Raw genomic sequence first — 20,108 nt, 5'->3', positions numbered from 1 at the left:
CGATCACCTCCATAGCTTTCTGACTGTAGTTATTCAAACAATTAAGGCCCTCCCCCCCCCGCCCCTAATCCGCTCAGAAATGAATCTACCTTGTGAACTATTTTATTGGTTATGGTACTTGTTCAGTTGGATTCTCAGGTGAAGAGGGCTTGAACCCATAGTTCACAGAGAATGCTCTAGACTATTTTTTCCTTTTTCCCATGGAAAGTGTGTTTCTTTGCTAAAAAGAGTTAAAGGTTTAGAAGATAAGGGAGTAGAAGCCCTACACTATAGTTTGTCAGGGTTAGCATGGGAATAAGAAAGCTTTGGGTTCCAGCTCTGGTCTTAGATCACTTCCCCCTCTCCTTATATCCCCCTTATATGTGTGTATGTAGATAAGTGGTTCATCTCTTAACTGTTCATCTTAACTACTATGATTATCTATTTTAAGATTGTATTACTTGTGCTGGGTTAAGACTTTGATTTCTCTATGCTCTTTATACAGGCCAAGATAAAAGGAAGGTTATGCTGTTTACCCTCCTTGAAATTTTCATGTATAAGCAATTTGAAAATTACTGTATAAATGACAGGAAGCCTTTCAGAATTTTATTCAAGATTAATGTGAATTCAGACAGGAATTTTTTTTAATGCCTTTTTTTTTTTTTTTTCACCCCTATAGGCTTGCAGTCTTTAAAAAACAAAACAAAAGAAAAACCATTTGAACGGAAGAATCTTGAAGTGTCTTGAAGAAACTGATATTCTCCATTGGCTGGCTGACACCAAATTTAGAGCACTTTCTTGCTAGTGAATATGAATACACCCTGACTATATTTCTACATGACTGTGTGGGGCAGTATTCGGAATGAAGCTGCCATCATGTCATCCACAGGCAACTGCACTGATATTGAAGAATTCTTGGTCAACATTAACTTGGGACAGTATCTTCCTAACTTTAAAGAATATGGCTATAACACTGTGACAGATTGTGTGGGAATAAATAACAGTGTGCTTCAGCAAATGGGAGTGTTGCCTACAGGGCACCGTAGAAGGATTCTTAAGCAATTAGATACTACTCTTTCAAAAATGCAAGGAAATTCTCTTTTCTGTGAAAATCTAAAATTCAAAGATTTGAAAGGTTTAGAAGAGAAGCATTATTTGTCCTCAGATCAGGAGCCTCCAATAAGCAATTCAAGTGTAGATGGGACTAGCTTGATGCCTGCAACGTTGTCAGAACAACTTATTAATAAAGCTTACATTGATAAAGAAAGGTTTGAACTTGCAGGGCAAAACTTATTGGAGGCAAATGATGATAGCTTTACAACTTTGGATTTTTCTGGTTTATACCAGAATTCACACAGCATACTAAAAGCTGTCAATCTACATGGAAGTATTAAAACAAATATTCAGCCAGATGCATCACTGGAAGAAGCTGCTGCATACCAAGCTGATGAAACCTTGGCTGGCTGTTTGGCATTTCATGATTCTTCTTCTTCATTTGCTCATTCATGTGGGACAAAATACAACGAAAACAAACATCTGATGTTTTCAGATGAGGATGATTCATCTGACAGTGAGCCAAATTCTCCATTCTTTAAGTTTAAAGGAGAAATGATAGACAATGACTTATATGGTTCTTATACACAAAACTGCACGAAAGTATTTCCAAGAGTAAGCCGGTCTTTTATATTACGGCATCGACCTGTACCAGAAATTCCCAAATCAAGTAAAGTTCAAACTTCATCAAGGTAACTGTGCTTTTTCTTTTAATGAAGAGTTATCATTGTAGAAATTCCTTTTTTTTTTTTTTTTAATGTAATTTTTTTTGTGGATTTTTAAAATATGTGCTGTACATACCCTGGATCTGGTATGAATGTTCCCAATAACCAAAGGCAGATTAAGCTTCAGAGCTTCAGTGCAAGTTAAAAGTGCAAATGAGAGTATAAAGGCAAATTTCAGAACAGTGTTTCCTTATAACCTCCCCAACCATCTCTGCATCTGCTTATTTTCAAAGAAAGGAATCTTTTTTGCATTAGAGACAACCCTTGTTAAAAACAACTACATCAAACATTTTTAAAACTTAATCTGTATTGTGTTAAAATGGGGAAGAATGGAAATACATAAGTGTTACAAAACCAAGATTGAAAAATAACAGAAAAAGCTGTTGAATCTATTCCAAACCAAAGCATTGGTAATAATATTAATTAGATCTTAGCTCCAATGTTTCTGATGAAATTCTGGTCCATCAAAGGAAAATGATGACAAAATGGTGATTTCAAGAGGGCTAAAAATTCACCCTTAAGTATAGAAATCTATTTTTATGATAAAAATTACTGTGAAACACAAATATTCAGGTTGTATCTTAGTAACTTTTAAGGTCATACCTTTTAAGGGATACTGTTCTTGGAAAATACAAGTTTATTATTTTATATATATAAATTATAAGAAAACCCCCAAAAGTTTTTCACGCCTACACGTTTATGTAGTTTTATCTAAACAGTGGGGCAAAATTTAGAAAGTCTTCTTGTCTGTTTTGAGCACTGAATGATGTAGTCACCCTATAAAAAAATGCAGGATGTATCTGATAGGATTGCACACATGCATGGGCATAACAGGGCAATTATATGTGAATATTAAGGCTTAGCCTTAAAGTACATAAAATTTATATCTAAATATAAATATGTAAATTTTAAATTAGAGTAGTTTTAAATTAGAGTAGGATATTTTGTGGAGGAGAAGATTACATTATATTGTTGGTCTAAAGCAAGGACTTTCTTCAAGATGGCTTTTAGATTAATTTCTAAACTAGTTGTCATTTAACTGTTAACTGAGGGAATGAATGCAACCAATTTGTCATATTAGGTTGGTCTTTTGCTGGTGGTCTCATAATAACAAAACCTTAGATTTTAATGATGTTTGTAGTATTAAAATATTTTGAGGCATTCCAGCAGCTAAAAAGAAGTGGAAAAAGGGAAATTAAAAAAAGAAAAAAAAAAATAGATGTGGGAGGTTTTCAGAGTTTATGGAGTCTTTATAAAGATAGTTCTGTGCAGCTTTGGTGAGAATAGTGTTGGATAGAATCCAATAAAATTTGTTATAGTAAATTGCATAGGAGAATTTGAATTTATTTCAAAATATTTGTGATGTGAGTCTGTTGAGTTCATAATTTGAATCCACAAATTAGTGAGTAGCACTTACTGTCTTGAATAAGCATTAGTTGTTATCACTTGTCTTGCAAAAATATGATGGTGTGTAGGGGAAAAGGTCTGATGTTAAAACTTAACTCCAGGCCTATCTTAATAAAAGTAATATTGTTTGACTGTTTAAAATAATAGGCACTAAATGTGCAGTTGATGACAATATTACAGGCTATGTAAACAAAGAATATTTCCCCACAGATTAATTTGTGATGTATTTGGTTCTATTAATTACAAGCTTTTACTCATCATGCTGGTCAAGTGTCTTGGAGAAGAAAAATTCATGCAAAGGCATATGCAGTGTTTTGTTGGTGTAGCCATATCCAAATCATTAGATTGCCCTTTTTTTTTTTTTTTTTTTTTTTTTTTTTTAATTTAGTAATTTTTTTTTTTTTTTTAAAACCACTAACTATGCCTGGAAGGGACGTGTCTGGGAATGTTTTGTGTTTATCTTGTCTTTTTCATCTGCATATCTCAGTAGTTAGAAACATCATTAGCGAGTTTATACATGTCCTAAATGCAGAGTTTTCCCAGCATTTATAAACTTCTAGATTATTGAAAGAAGTCAGTATTAAATGTTGTAATACAGTTGTTTGAACAGATGGAGAGGCAAGGATTCTTTGCAACAATTAACAGATTTTTGTGTGCCTTAAAAATGTTTCATCAGTGCCTTTCTAAACCACCAAAAATTTGCTTATTGAAATTTAAGTATAAACATCTTTCAGTGAAGAGTAACTTTACATTAACTTTTGTAGAGTGATTATTGATCCCTACTTCATAAAATAATTCTATTTCTGCTGAGGTAAAATGGGAATATCATCCTAAAAGATAACTAGCTACTAAAAGAGTACTCTTCATATCTTTTGAGAAACAATCATCCAGCAGAGAGAATATGCTATATTTGTAATCTTCCCACCATTGAAGTAAATCCTCCAAATCCCAGTCAATTAGTGATTGATATGTGGCTGGGTCACTAACTTCATTACCCACAATTTTGATTTGTGAGCTCCAGCTTACTTTCTTCGTACTGATGCTCCATTTATAATACAGAAATTCTGCAGGACAAGTAACAGTCTGTCAGAGGAAGATCAAAGGTAAACCAGAACTTCAAAACATAGCTTAAACTTCACACGAATGATCTTGATGACCTTGCCGAGTATTTTTTTTAGAGGCAAAGAATTAATACTGAACTTTAAAATGGCAGATTGCAGCATCTTTAACTTCATGAAAGACTGTGTGTCTTGCAGAACTGCATAGACAGACGTTCTCAGCTCATTTTTATGGATAGACAATGGTTTTGTCCTTATTACATTGTGTGAAGGCTTTTCCGTAGAGGCAGAGAAATCCTGCTGAAAACATCTGGGAGACTCAACATTTCCTTCTAGTCATTCATGGATATTAGTCATTAAATTTTTATGCAAGGAAGTGCTTTTCTCATGATCTCTTATGTGCCTTCTGGCACAAAAAGTTCATATGGTGGGTCTCCTTGTGCCCCTTAGTAGTGCTGTGACTATGTCATGTTTTATGACTCAAAATGTCTCTCTTGCAATTATATCTGCTTCCCTGTGCCTCAGTTGTACTCCTGGCTCTTGCCTGTAACAAAACATGCTGTCAGCTGCTAAGACACCATAGCATTTTAGAAGTTTGAAATATTTTGGGTTTCTTTATTCTTTGAAGTGTATATGGCATCACTGTAGTACAGAGGGGTGCAGAATATTTTTTTTAAATGGCAATTACAGTGTTCTTGATAATAGGCTTATTATGCAAATTTCAGTAGTGTTTTTGGTTGATCAGTATTGAAGTGATGTGTAGTTATGCTAGATTCTTGTCAGCAGGACTCTTCCTTATAACATGAGATCTCTGTTGATAAAGAATTAATAAAGATCACTTGAAAGGTGTTTAAAAACACTGGAATTGTTAAGAGGATTGCAAATCATGTTCTAAAATTGAAATAATCTGCATCCAAAATGTCTTTATTAGACATAGTCATCACCCTTTCCGAGACCCTGCATTATGTATTTAAGTGAGGTCTTAAATTTTTAATATGGTTCCCAGTCATGTTGTGGAACAGAACAAAGGGTTAAACAGGGTGGATTGGAAGCTTCATGGTGTCTCTTGATACTTTTGGTCTAAGTGACTTCCATACCGACATGAGAGAAAATTAAGGCTTTTGTAGGACGAAACAGTGAAAATAATGCAATGGATGGACTTAATCATGGACGTGCCTTTAGCACAAGATTAAAGATAATAAGTATAGAGATAATTTCATATGCTTTGAATGCTTTGGATCATGTCATTTAGCAGTCACTCAGGTGAAATAGCTACTGTTGCATCATTCAGAGCGGCAATTGTTCAAAGAAAAAGCTTAAGCATGGTAGACCTGTGTTATACAGAATGCTACACAGATAAAATGTCACTCTAATAAACTCTAGATGCTGCTAGTTTTTTTCATATCCCCCAACTTTGTTACTTGTATTGTTCAGTAGTGGGATTGTTCTGATTCATTAAAAGAAATAAGAACAAATAGACCAAAGTAATTCTGAAAAACATACTGCATTTGTGGGAAAATGTAAATAAATAAAATGGATAAGGGGGCTTGGCCTGAGCAAGCACTATTTGTTTTCTTCAACTGGCAGATCCTATGGTTAAAACTTCTTGCTTGGTGCTGATATTCTTTAGAGTCTATGTCGTAACATATATGTGGTCAGGATTGCTAATGAGGTGCCCAAGCTAGTGCTGCTGTGTCTCTCTGTTCTCTGTTCTGTCACAAAAAGCAATTTTTTTTGAGGAAAGAGACACTTCTCCCTCTCTTTTCCTATGGCCAAACATCACCATTAATTTACTTCTGCAAGCAGTCTGTGAACTCCAAGGCTCTAACACAACATGCTAGAGTGCTTTGGATGTGTTTGCACTATCAGAGAGTTAGGTCTTGAGATAGAAAACTGTTTTGAATGAGTTTGAAAATAAAAGTTTCATTCATTTAAAACACTCGGGAGATGAATGCCAGTAAAGACTTCGAAGCACTGAGTGCTTGCACTGGCCTCTCTCCCTCTATTTGCAAGGTGACAGGAGTATACTGAATAACACAGCTCAGCTCCGCTCAGCCCAGCGCAGCAAAGTTCTCACCTTTCCAGTCTCAGCCTTTTGCGAGACCAGTTGCTGCCTCATCACACCCTTTCATTCTGTTTATGCAAAAGGAAAGGGTGGTGAGGAAGATTATGCAGCCTGGCCCACATACGGTACCTCTTAATATGTGAAAATAGTGGGACTTAATCTTCACAGTTGTAACAAAGTGATAATTTAATTAAAATTATTATTATATCCTTGTAGAATTGGCACACTCTGTCACTGACAGATGACTTGCACTAATCTTTCTTTAAAGAGCAAAATAAAGAAGATCATTAGTCTGAAGAGGTATTACATTTCAAAAATGGTTAAGGAAAGTTATAGATTGAAGTAGATATAAGGCTTTTGGTTTTTTTTTTTCCAATCTTATTTGCCCCCAAAGAAGTATTCAGTATTTTTCTGTCTTTTAATCCAGGTATTCAATTTGTACAACAGCTAGCTAACTATTCTGGTCTATTGAACATTGATAAATCATCATCATTTTATAGCTTGCACTGTATATTGTTTGTTCTTTCAAGCAGATGTTCAAAGTAAACTTGTTTCATTTATTTTATATTTTCAGATAATTTTTACTGGACATGTTAGAACTTTATTTTCCAAAATTGACAAAAGTTTTATTTTTGATTGTTTGGAAAAAACCTTATTACTGCTTATTAGCAGGTTTTCTTGCCATGTACACATACATGTAGGGACATAATAAAAAAAAACCCAAACAAAACAAAAGTCCTGAAAAAATATGAATTAAAAAAATGCAGTTCTTTGTAAGATGATTTTTAAATTTTTTATTTCCTGGTGAATTTATGTTTAGTTGTTGGTATTACCGTTACTCACTTTTAAATCCATCCACCCTGAAACTAAGCCACTGACTTGCTGTTTTACTAAGGAAGAAAACCATCATTTTAAAAGCTCTTTGAGTCAAAGCTGCTTATCTATATCTCTCATTTATTTTAATGGTATTAGTACCCTTAAAATAACCCAATGTAACAATAAAAATATCTGGTCTGTGTGGAAAAAGTTAGTGGGTTTTTGTAAGGTTCTTTGAAATCAGGTTAGAACAAATGCATGAATTTGCTAATGTAACTTCAAAAGATATAGCTACATAAATTATAGTAAAAAGTAGGAAGAAACACAGACTTTAAAAGTATTTGCTGTGTAATTTTTGTAATTATAACTCAGGAGTGCAAACAGTTATGTATTGGGATCTAGGCTGTGATCTACCTTCACTGGCCAAACTTACCCTGTGTTTTCTAAACCCAGGATATTGTTGAGGAACTTAATTGATATAAACTGGATAACATTTGAAGTGTCGAGTATGTTTATAAGGTTTGGTGTCTGTCTTGAATTTAATAATTTGTTTGGGGCAGATTTAGGCATGGATTAAAAATTATATAAAATAGTAGTTCATAAATGTATGCCTTCTGTCATAGAGAGACATCAGCCTGTAATATGGAATAATTCAACTTGGACTTCATGGGACAGCATTCCTAAAGTTTTGAATATAGCTAATCTTAAAATAATAAAGTTTCTCAGTATGTTAAGTGGGAAAACAAAAATTAGCAATACTGGTATTTTTATTAAAACACACTTTAACTTTGAAGGATGGAGGACCTGCAAAGTGTTAGAAAAACTTCAAGGATCTTGTATGGCATTTATCAGTTACTCAATATTCTATAAACATGCACAAGGATCTGCATCACTTATTTCAAGCAAAAAAATGAAATTAAGAGGAAAAAATGTTAATTATGTTAACAGGGGAAATCAGAGCTTAGCTGAAAACAGCTCTAATACAGGCTGCTAGAGTAGTAAAGATGGGTTAGAAATGTACAAATTCAGGCATATTTGTTCTTGTGGCGTTGTTCTAAAGCTGCTGTCTCAGCCTGAAATCTCAACAATAATAATAATTAAAAAAAATGTGATCTTTAGCAGCATGATGAGTGCCACTATACATGAAATGGCTGAAATACTTAGGGGCCAGCACAACACCAATAATAACATAATTTTTCTGTTATTTATGGGGTTACATTCTTACCTATCTACAAAATGTACAGTGGTAGTCACAAGCAGTTGCAATGCAATGCTGTTTATGTCTCAGATTGAAAACTTTAAGGGAAAAATGCACCTTAGGAAATCAAAACTTTACAGCATTTTTTTTCAGTGGTTGAGAGGATGCTTTTTCTGGATTCCCATGTCCAGGCTCCCTTTGAGCTTAATGTTAAATTGGACTTTCTTAGTGCATCCCTTCAGTGTGAAGAAGGGAAGGTAAAGTATTAGGGTAGAGAGGGGGATCACCATGCTTGCCAGTGATCTAAATAAGGTCAATTCACAACAACCACAAAAAACTCCCAAACTCAAGATGTATGCTCGGATCAGAGAAGTAGTCCATGTCACAGAGGGAGGAAAACACATTGTTAGGTGACTTTTAAATTAAATCAGAAAATTTCCCAAGACTTAAAATTGACTATTTGTATATAACTTTAATAATTTAATTAAGATATTTTTTCTCCATTTGTGGGAAAATTAATTTACTATTTTCATTTTGTGCTTTACTTTGTTCAAGCTCCCTTCAGAAAAGAAGAAACGTGGATCTTGTAAATATTTCTTGCACTGGGAGGCACATTTCACAAAACAGTGAGTTAAGCATGCTGATATTTATGTCTTAAATATTGAGGAAAAAAACCCCTCAGAACAGAAGTTGTCTAAAATGAATATTGACTTGCTTATTTTAAGAAATATTGGACATCTGAAACATTTGAAAAAAATGATGTATGTAAAAGCAGGGTGTTTAACCACATCTGCATTTTTACTTAGTTTTTGTTAATGAATTAATAAAATGAAAATTAGAAAGTCCAGTCTTTAAACCTCATTTATTTTAATATACTTTTTTAGATTACAGTATTTTAAGTTTCTAAGATTAGATCCAGATTTTTAAAGTAGATTTAGCTTTTTCTTGAAAGATACAAGGAACATATTCCTGACTAATGCTGCTTAATTTGTTAGTTAGTGCTTATAGCTTCAGGAAATAACAGGAAATTAATTATATTGAATACTTTACTGAAGAGTTTAGAAGTCTTGTGTGGTCAGTTGTAAGTAAAAGTTCTTTCATATTCTAGAGGTATGTCTTGTTTGAAGTTATGCATATTAATTTCAAGCAAATACGTGGTGACGAAGATTGTGCACAATTTTTTTTTTTTTTTGGGGGGCTTTAAAAGTCAGAAAAAAGGACACTTCCTCAGAGTATGCAACAGAAGGTTGTTTTTTTTTTTTTTAACTTGGTGCAGGGTAGGAAAGAAGAAAACACCTGTATACAACTTATATCCAAATTATATAGCGGTAGTAGTAGTTGTGTCTGAGTATGTCTCGGGGTAAAAGTTGTCTGGAGTTGTTAGAAATGGGAAATTTGTTTCTTGTTCTTCAGATTTTTATTTTTTTTTTAAATTTTTTTTCTGAAAGGGACAGAGAAATCACAAGCAGAAAAATCTGTGTCCCTTGTTGATTTTATTAGTACTTTAGTAGAGCACTGTACTGTATGACTGTATTTATTTATTTATTTGTTTTGCTTTAAGAAACTTTCACAGAAGAAAAGCCACCTATCATCTCTCCGTATGGGGAAACCTTTATTTGTGACAACCCTCAAGACGCTAAAGTAAGTTGAGAAGTCTGGATATAAATGATTTATCTTCACTTCAATCTTCATGTTATCTATTTTATATTGCCCTTAATTATTTTTTACTCTTTCTTTTTCATTTCCTAGTATCTTTTCCGTCTTTTTAGGTACATGAAAAAGGTTTATAGTGTAAATATTTGTGGACTAGTGACCTTTCTTAATCTCCAGATACACTTTGTTCTATTCAATAGTAATAGGAAGCTGTGGTGCATTTTGGTTATTTTTTTGTTTTTTCAAACAACATAGGACAGATAACTGACTTTTTTAATGCCAGAGCTGCCATTCCAAATGCAAAACAGTAAGTTACAGGCAATTGTAGACTACCTCAGTGTCTTCCTTTTACCCTCTTAGGTACAGTGATATATTGTAATAATTTATGCCTAGATGAGGTTAAGTGATGAATAACCATTAGGATTGACTAGTAAAGGTAAAAGTGGCTTTTCTCTCTTCTGATAATTGAAGATCAAGACCGGGCATCTCTACACAGCCTTGCATATATCCTATGAAAGCAGCTTACATGTTAGCTTAGATGATCTAATGGTCACTTTTTGTCATACCCTTTTTTAATTCCTGTATATGAAAGTTCTCAGAATTTATGTTTTTCATGCATCCCCTAAACTTGTCGTATGCCCAGAAAGTCACTTTTGTTGTAGGATTCTCTGAAGCAAATATTTTTGTTGGGGTCAGTAATTGGTGGTGTGAATGTCATAGATGGCATGTGGACAGACTTCTGAATCACGTGGAGATCTGGGAGCTAAGTTAGCTTAGTGAGGCATCTGCCAAATGCCATGAATCCCAGCTCCTGCTTCTGTCACAGCAGGATTCAGACCAGAAATTGTTGGTTCTGTGATTGTTCATACTTGTCCCAGCTGATCTCAAGCCACAGAGCTAGAGAAAACAGTAAATTATTCTTAGTTTCTGTCCTAGTCTTCACTCTAATGTTTTACTTTCTAAAATATTGACTAAAATGAAAGCTACTCAAATGGATGCCTATGACATATTTTTCCCCCATTTTAGTTTGTTGAGAATTGGTCAGCAAAAGTAAATGCTCCAGATTTCATCATCTAATGGGAGTGGTTTTAGAAGCATAAAAATGACCTCTGTTTTTGGTGTGTACTTTCTTTTCTTTGGAAATATGTTGTGCTTTCTTTTGGTGTTGACTTTTAAAGGAGGCATATATAAATTCGTATCTTGTTTCTCCTTCTAGTTCTTGTTTTCTGCACACAAAAGTGACACTTGAGCTTCCGTTTTCTTTCCTTGTGTACATCGTCTTGTCTGTGCCAGTTATTGTTGTCTGTGTCAATGTCTTTAAAAATTCAAAATTTAACTTCTTTGTAACTAGCTCAGTGACAGGTTTTTTAGAAAAAAGTTTCCTAGCCTTCTTGTTACTTATTAGCATTATTCTGTACATTTCACTAAAATAGTTTATTATTAAAAACACATAGCCAGGAAGGTTGTCAGCAATCTTTCTTATTTTACAGAGTCACCAAAACTAAAAATACCATGCTGTTAAAAGGGATCAATGCCTGAAATATAATTACTATTTCTGCAGGTTGTAGAATCACGATTAATGCAGTATATTATAACTGATCTGAAGACTTGGATTTTAATTATCACTTTCATGTATGTGAACAGTTTTTTGAGTTATATTTATCAAATCCCTTTTGGAAACGACATAATTTTAGTTCCACTAGAACTTAATTGCAGACAAAGATTGTGAAGAAGGATCATAAAAACAAAGGTCGTAAGATTTCACTTTCAGATTTCTTTCAGTAGGTATCAAGTATCCTAGGAACAAAGAAAAAACTTAAGTAACCGTGTAAAGTATCTGAGATTTTAGGTCTTGAAACTGCTGCTTCATTTTAAAAGATAACTTCACATGAGAATATAGTTTTTCTCTATATAACAAAATGTAACAAATTGTAATACTGAATGAGTGAAGTTTGTTCTTATAAGTTTAACATTATCCTTCTTCCTGTTTCACTGGTGTAAAGAAGAAAAGGCTTCTGTAGGCTTTTATGAAGGGAGTGTCTGTAGAAACAGGTAATGAGTCACTACAGACTGGAGGTGACCATGAGAGAACATGGAATTAAAGTTATAAAGAAAATACACCTTTGACTTGGGTCAGGAAGAAAGACAACTAGGAGAAACCTCTAAAGGGCAACCTGAAGAAGGAACTTTTTTTTTTTTTTTTTTATATTGATTTAAAAATAAAGAAAATAAAAATCCAAATGTTTTAAAGCTGATTTGTTCCAGCCAACTGAAGATTCAAGTGTATTAGAATTCCTTCACAGGAAAACTGAATTCTAATGAGTTCAGGCCTCTAGAGTGAAGTATTGGTTTTATTTCTTACTGTTGATTGTCAGAATAAATTAAACATGCATATTGAGTTCAGTAAACTATATGAACTCCTAAGCATTTTGATACTGTGGAATGCTGGCCAGATTGCAAGTTTTATCACTTTAAAATAAGAACACAATATTTCAAAAGGAGGAATTTATGGACCTATTATAAAATTGTATTGCCAAACCATGATTCAGGAACCAACCTGAGGAGAGCTGTGTGACATTAGCTTTAATAGAAGAATAAGGTAGTACTTCTTAAGGAAGATGCCTGTCCTGAATGACAGTCTTTTTTTTAATGTAGCTTCAGTCCTGATAGTCTTCATGCAGTCCGTGTTTTAGCATTCAGGTTTCCCGACTCGCTGTTGATCAGCAAGACTACCCATTAGAAAAAGCTAAAACCAAAAATGTATCTGAAAGTAGAGGATTTTTATACAGGGCTGCAAGTAGGCAGTTCAATCTGTCTGGGGTCTGGAAGACAGATTTGTGCCAGGGTAGGTCCTTCCTATGCATAAGAACAGTACATATTTAGAGACAGTTTCTATGTAATATATATACCTATATTTTAAGAAATACTTCTACCTGTAAAGATGTCTGCATTAGAAAATGCTGCTGCTAACTACCTTTGCATAATACCTCAGATTTGCAGGAATTGGGACATGAGAGTTTTGTCTCATTTTTAATCTGAGTATTTTGCAGAGTAGTTCTATAAACAACACACTGGAAATGCTTGGGACTTAATTTGGATGAAATACATGTCTTTGTGAACAAATAAAACTCCCTGTCCCCACAATTTTTCTTTGTTTGTGGACTTCTACATTTTAAAATCTACTGGCAATAGAAATGCATTTCTTGATGATTGTTTGGAAGGTCTCATGCTCCCTGAATTCACTTGCCCAAGTGCTGAAGATTGTGGAGTGGGCACAAGATGGGCATAAAACTGTTATCATAATGGTTGATTATGGGAGATACTAGCATATAGCTTCAGTGGGTATGGTGTTTGTAGTTGCATCCTGATAAGCAAATGAAGATAAAAGATACTGATCTTTTTACTCTGAAGATGCTTCCTGGGTGATGGTATTAGCTTTCTGAATGTTGTGTCTCCTTTTGTGAGATTCTAGTCAACCCAAGCATTTGATAAGCAGTGGACAGATTGCTTTGGAGTTTTCTGTTTAGTTTGTTTACAAGGTGTATGGATGTGGGTTGTTGGGTTTTTTTTTTTTTTTTGTCTAATTCTTGTTGCTACAACATAGTTAATAGTGTGGTGTGTGGCTGATGGTGGTGGTTGGTTTTCAGTGATTTTTTTATGATGAATCTGATTGGCAAGGGAAGGCAGACTGTTGACCTATTTTTATCCTAGAGGCAGCCTGTGATTTCCACAATTTTTGCTGCAATGTAGACATACTCAGGTTTGGGCTATGTGCTTTTTTTAAGCTTGCCTTTTTATGTTGCCAAGGTACAGCCCTCAGGTACAAGATGAGCCACTGCTGCTCAGAAAACAAATGGAAACCATTGTGAAAACTTACCCACTTTTTTCTGCCACCCTTCAGCTTTGTGACACATGCATCAAAGCTTAAATGAGTAAATTAAAATGTTTTAATCAAAAAGCATGAAGATTGTTTGTTTGTTTGTTGGTTGGGGTTTTTTGGTTTTTTTTTAAAGGAAGACAGACAAGTACTGAGAAAGTAATACAGTATGATTGTCAGATCAAGTTTAGAAAATGTGAAATGTAATGTTCTTGAAGTGGTAACCTTGACATTTTGTACACTGAAAGCAGTTTGTGATAAAGGTTTCTAAACAAACATTAATAAATGTGCCTTCTAGGAAGGAGAGCTTGGCTAGAAAATGCAAGATAGATTTGATATGACTGAGTTCAGTATTACTGTAGGAATTTGAATTTACTACTATTTTATCTTTAGTGTACTGTGAAGGTTGTACATTAAATTCAGAGAAGTATTTATGTGAAACATAGGGTAGCAGTGGCAAATCATAAATGGTATCCTTAACACCTGCATGCAACATGTGGCTCTTTAGCTTAGAAAATTTCAGGGTAAGGATAACATTTAATTGTGCTCCAGGAAAAGTCTACACATTTCTACACATTGATTTTTTTTTTTTTTTTGACTATGTTCAAATGTTTTATCTTGGTATTATTTTTTAGAATGGAAATATTGAAAATAACATTTCTTAGAACACTTTTAAAAACATGATCTTTCAAATGCATATTTGAAAATGTGGCAAAGAATAGCTTTGCTAGTTAGGCTATTGTATGTCTGTGATTTGTGTCTACAGTAATTTAAACATCCCTTACTACATCAGTGCAAATGTTGATTACAATGTATTTCTTTTCTAGGAACTTCATGGAAATGAATTCCTGGCTTGTGAAAATAAATTTGATCTAGGAATGAATGAAGAGTATTCTTCTTGCAAGAATCTATGGTATTAAATAGGAGTTATAGAGAAATAAAAAAAATTAAAGAGGAAAGAGTTTTATTTACTGATATCACAAGTAGACCTCTACCTCTGAAGGCACAACCATGATTTTTTTTTCCCCCCCCTCCTATTTGGGCCATTACCCCATGCTGTAGGAGGTGAACTTTGGCTCTGTGGCTCTCCTGAGACTGTCTATCCCAGGGTTCATAATCTTACATGGATTTAGAAGATGTCCCTCTTTTCCCCAGTCAGAACAAGGAAAACATGTTTTATTTTTGTATGTCTTCTATCTAACCATGTCTGAGTACTCTCATACTCTACGTCCTCATCAGATGAAAAACCAAACACAAAATTAAAAACCATTCTCTACTCCTGTCATGAGGTGGTGGACAGTGGTTTGACAAAATAGCAGGTAACACAGTCATTAAGTCTCCAGTCTGTACCTGGCTTCTACTGAGGTGGGAGAGGGAAGAGAGAGGTGATACTGAAAATCTTCCAAAATGTTAAAATGAGTGAAGGTAGTTTTCTGAGGAGAGAGAATTAATTTTAAATTTTTGTTCAGGCTTCTAAAGGAACCAGCAAGTGTTACCTTGGTACCAGTCCTGTTGAATGGAGAAAGTAGGATTGGGTATGGTCATAGTTATAAGATATATTGTATTTAGCATGTCTGTGGTTATCACAATGGTTGAACATGTTATGCTTATAGTATGTCTTACCAATATTTGTTCTAATTAATGATTTTACAAATTTGTGCATTGTAGCAACACTTTAAGATTAAAATGCACTTTATGTTTCTAGTTCCTTTAATAATCAGGAAGAGAAGACAAAGGAAACTGCAAAAAATGAATCCCTGTCTCAGGAAAATAAATCATTAGCACCAAGAGAATCTGAAAGAGAATCTGTGTATTCGATTGTGGAACAATGCTCTTTGCCTTTAAAGAAAAAGAAAAATAAAGCCAAAACACAATCAGCATCTTGTAGTAAGAGACAAAGTGGAGATTCAGATTGCTTGGTCAGTGAACAAATGCATTTTCGTCACTTTGATGGAGATCAAACATCGATTGGGAATGAATCAATAACACCGTATGCTTGTTTTTATGGACCATCAGTAAAGAAGTTTAAAGCAGGATGGCTGGATAAATTATCCCCTCAAGGGTATGGTATTTGCAGTGATTACTGTATAATTGTAGATGTATGATTGAAGACGTATGTTTGCATGAGAGATATTAAGTTTGTAATTGGTCACTTCTTACTATTTGGGGTAGGAAGGGAAAGGAACTGTTTTTGTTGCAAGAGCGTGTTGCAAGTTCTGAATTCTTTAGTTATTAATGATGTTACCAGTTTTAAAGTTCATTTAGGAGGTGCATGCAGGAAAAATATTTTTATTAAAAATGTGGATCACCACTTGTGAACCATAGCAGAAAAATACAGAATTAATTTGTACTAGTATTTCCAATCTGTACATTTTTGCTAATTTTCTGTGGGCCACAAAATAAGTGAAAACAAACTCCTGATTCTGAAATGCTACTTTACCAGTTTGGCTATGGATGTATACATTCATAATTAGTGTGAGTGGAGATCCTGTCAGTTTCACAATTGTGAGTTTAGAAGGGCATCTAGGACGAATTGTCTCCTAGTTTAGTTTATTGATGTGCCTTAAGTTTGATGGAAGGCATCTGAGCCCAAGTCTTGGTTTAAGACTTCAAATTATCAAGAAGAGAGAGGAACACAATACAAAGAGAATAGGCTCTGCCACATTTGTGGGTTAAAAAAAAAATATCTTAAGTGTAATTTCTATTATTTTAAAAAGTTTTTTGTTTTATTTTAACTTATCTTAAATTCCAGCTCTTCATAAATTGCTTTACATTAAAGAACACTCTTATTAGATCTTCCCTTCATAAACACTTGCAAACTCTGATGAAATTCTTCTAACCTCCACTTTAATAAACTGAATTGATTATTCTTTCTTTTAAATTGTTGTTTTCAGTTCTCCAGTTGTTCTTTGGTCTTTCTTCTGAATTCCTTTTTGTGTTGAAAGTCACAGAGTTTTACTTTTTATTTCTGATCTTCACTAGTTGTTATGATCTATATGATCTAGAAATTAAAACTGTCATCCTTGTTAGTTCTGTAATACATCCACTTTACTTCTACTCAGGCCTTAGTACTGCATTCTTTGCTCTTATAACTGTATGTTCAGCTACACTGAAAGATAGTTAATACTGTTTGGCCATTCATTATTTCTGATTATAATAATAATCAATACTTGTCAATTACTACAGCAATTAATTTTTTTCAGTTTAGTGAAAAAGTTATTGAATTAAACTGGTTAAGAAGTCAATCTGGTTAGAGCCTACTGGGAGGAGCTCTATTTTACAGCAATTTCCATGTTTTTTTTGTTGTTCCTTTTTAATAGTTCTGATTCAGCAAGTTTTAATTTCTTTGATTTTTGGTTTTATTTCTGTTGAGACAGTGATACATCATTGAAGCTGAATAACAGGAAGGAATAAACCTGATTTAATAAACCTATTTTATTATCATGGAATTTCAAACTGCTCAAACTTCTTTTTCTTTTTTTTTTTTCTTTTTTCTTTTTTTTTTTCCAAAAGTTTCATTCACCTTTATGGGTTGTCATTGTTTGCTTTTGGTAAAGAATCAAATATTTATACACAGAGTCAGAAGACTTTTTCCCAGTATAATATATAATTGCACATCTTTTTTTCAGAATTTTTAGTGTGTTGACTTCTCAGAGCTGCAGTTAGCTTTAACTTTTGTTTTGTTTCACTTGGAGACCTTTGTTTTTTTTTCTTTAAACAGCACTCTTGGCAGTTAGCTAATAGAGTGATAGAAAGTGTAGTTCTTGATTCCAGCTGACTCCTCTTACGCTATTTGAAGGAATGTTGCGAACAAAGTGTGAAGGCTTTAGATAGTCCTATGTGAGAATGTATTATTTAAAAAAGATAATGAGTTAACCACAAAATTAGTACTGGTTAGGACTGAGTAGAACAGCTGCAGGGTCATTAGCCTTGAGCCAGTGATATTCCTTGGGCTAAATTTCAAGGACTTTTTCTTTAGCGTGGTTTAATGAATGCTACATTTTTTTTGTTCTCTTCTTACAATACCTTTTCTCAAATATCTGAAGAATTAAATCAACCAAAGGAAAAAACCCACAATTATTTTTTTTTCATTCCTTAAAGCACCATCATATTTTATTTTAGTCCCGGCCAGCTGAATGTTTCTTTTTGTTATACCCTCCTTGCCTGTGCCCCCTCCTCCTTTTATATAGCTCCTATTTACACCTGGCACTTTCTGACTCCTCAGAGGAATGAATAAATACTCTTTTCTTAAATTGCTACAAACCATGCATTTACAGTACAGCTTCTCTTTTTAGTGAGCTCACTATAAATTTTAAAGCAATTCAGTTTACTCACATCATGTGTGGTACTTAGGTTCAGTTTTTCTTCCCTGCATTGTCTTGAAGTTTATTGACATTTTAATGGAAAATAGATTTTACATTGGCTTTTCCAGGTTATGAAAAATGATGATTAATTGTAGTCATATAATACAAGTTAATTAAGCCGGAACTGCTATTTGATTAAAGTTTTGATAAACTATCACAGTCTACTAATCCTAAAGCAGATCACTCCTTTAGCAGGAAAGGAAATAATGTTGGCAAAGAGATGTTAGAGTGGGGTCTTGTTCTTGCTTAATTAACTCATTTAATAGATTTTAGAATTGAAACTTTTATAGATGATAAGTAATAAGCCGTCAAGATTTTTAATGAGTATAACTGACTACTTCAGGTTCATGTAAAAATAATTATTTCAGGAGGTCCTTATAGGGCATGAGTTAATGGCAAACTGAAATAATGTAATGAGCTTCTCATTAATGATGTCCAGCTGATAACACAAATTGAAAATGAAATTTTATGTTGTACTTGTTGAGTGATTTGCTGTGACCGCTATTGATTCATTGGCCAGGAAAGAGAGTGTTCAGGAGATGTTGATGACTGGAGATGACATAGCCCATAAACAGAGATGTCCTCATAAACATGGCAGTGAGATGGTCATTTTAGGTTCTCATCTTTCTTTTTTGGAAAGTATCTCATAGAGCTTGTAACACTTAAAAGTATACTCTGTGTTCAGAATATTCTTTTGCCTCCAATAAAAATAGTCATTTCTCGTTCTTGTTAATTTTAAGCAAAATTACATTATTGAAAGTTCTTTTTCCTCTGTCACTTTAGATGTGATATAGAACACATGAGGAGGAAATAGAAAAAAAAAGGAAACTGAAGTGATTAAAAAAGAAGCACTTCTTGTGTCCAGTTTTTTTATTATGAAATCAGCATACTCCTTTTGAAAAGATATGATAGGACTAAGATTTATTTTAATTTTCAAAATGTTTAGGCCCAAATACAGGACTCTAAACATGATTTGATCATTCTATAATTTGTGCTTGAGACATTCTTAAAAGCCAGTATTAACTTGTGTTTATAATTCTAATAGGATTAATTTTTGATTCACAGCAAACGTGTGTTTCAGAAGCGCTGGGTTAAGTTTGATGGAGACAGCATTTCTTACTACAATAATGAAAAGGTAAGTGATGTGGTTTTGGTCATTTGGGACATTTTTTTGTCATTTGGGACAAATGCATGTTGTCATGAAGAAATTCAGAAATAATTACAAATGATTATTTATCTTAAATTAGTTTTCAATTGCAAAGTACTAGGATGTATTTTAAGGTGTACTTGAGATCTTCGTGTATTGTTCATCTTCTTGTTTTCTAGAAGGGCTTGTATTTCTGACCTTTTCAGGGAGATATCAGAACTTCTTTCTTTATTGAAAGAGTGATACTGCTGCATTCTGTAAAACAGAACAGGATCATGCAAAACACATATAAGAGACCAGTGTTATTCTGATCGTGGTTGCAAAGTGTCTTGTCATGGGAATGCAGCATGTTGGAGATTTTGAGAGAGAAATTACATGTAGCATGGAAGACCTTCTTAAATCCAAAAACTCCATACACCTGTTTACTCTTTAATTAAAAATGTGTCTTTCCTGTTTGTCTTCTAGGAATAAATACACATTACTGGACTAGATTATGTTTGAATGTGTCTTTAAAATGAGCATGGTAATGTGATGTCAGTGGCTGTTCTTTGTCTAAGGGCTGAATCTTACTGAAATGTTTGCAGAGTCATGAGTTACTTTGCTTCAAGTAGTTCACTTCTGATTTGTGGTCCAAAAATGGATTTGTAAATCATGGTTTTCAACAAAATGTGTATTCCTTTTGTGAAACGGAGATGTTTTCAGACTACTTTTTCACAATAGAAATGCCTTTTTTTTTTTTTTTTTTTTTTTTTTTTTTTTTCCCCCC

At 33.7% G+C, this 20,108-nt stretch overlaps 1 protein-coding gene across 1 annotated transcript in view; it reads left to right on the top strand.

Annotated features, from left to right (window-relative positions):
• The first annotated feature begins 690 nt into the window (after nt 1-690).
• The window catches only part of ARAP2 (ArfGAP with RhoGAP domain, ankyrin repeat and PH domain 2), a 131,250-nt gene continuing 111,832 nt past the window's right edge, over nt 691-20,108 (top strand). The window contains exons 1-6 of the mRNA XM_026847313.1: nt 691-1,724; nt 8,857-8,927; nt 9,863-9,942; nt 14,659-14,744; nt 15,537-15,893; nt 19,261-19,330. Of these exons, the coding sequence (XP_026703114.1) occupies nt 817-1,724; nt 8,857-8,927; nt 9,863-9,942; nt 14,659-14,744; nt 15,537-15,893; nt 19,261-19,330 (1,572 nt within the window). The 5' untranslated portion in view covers nt 691-816. The remainder of the gene's footprint in view (nt 1,725-8,856; nt 8,928-9,862; nt 9,943-14,658; nt 14,745-15,536; nt 15,894-19,260; nt 19,331-20,108) is intronic.

This window comes from Athene cunicularia (genome assembly GCF_003259725.1).
Source record: "Athene cunicularia isolate RWA chromosome 4 unlocalized genomic scaffold, athCun1 chr4_part1, whole genome shotgun sequence".
Taxonomy (NCBI): Eukaryota; Metazoa; Chordata; class Aves; order Strigiformes; family Strigidae; genus Athene; species Athene cunicularia.
The sequence above is the reverse complement of the archived record's forward strand: the minus strand, read 5'-3'. Positions and strand labels throughout refer to the sequence as shown.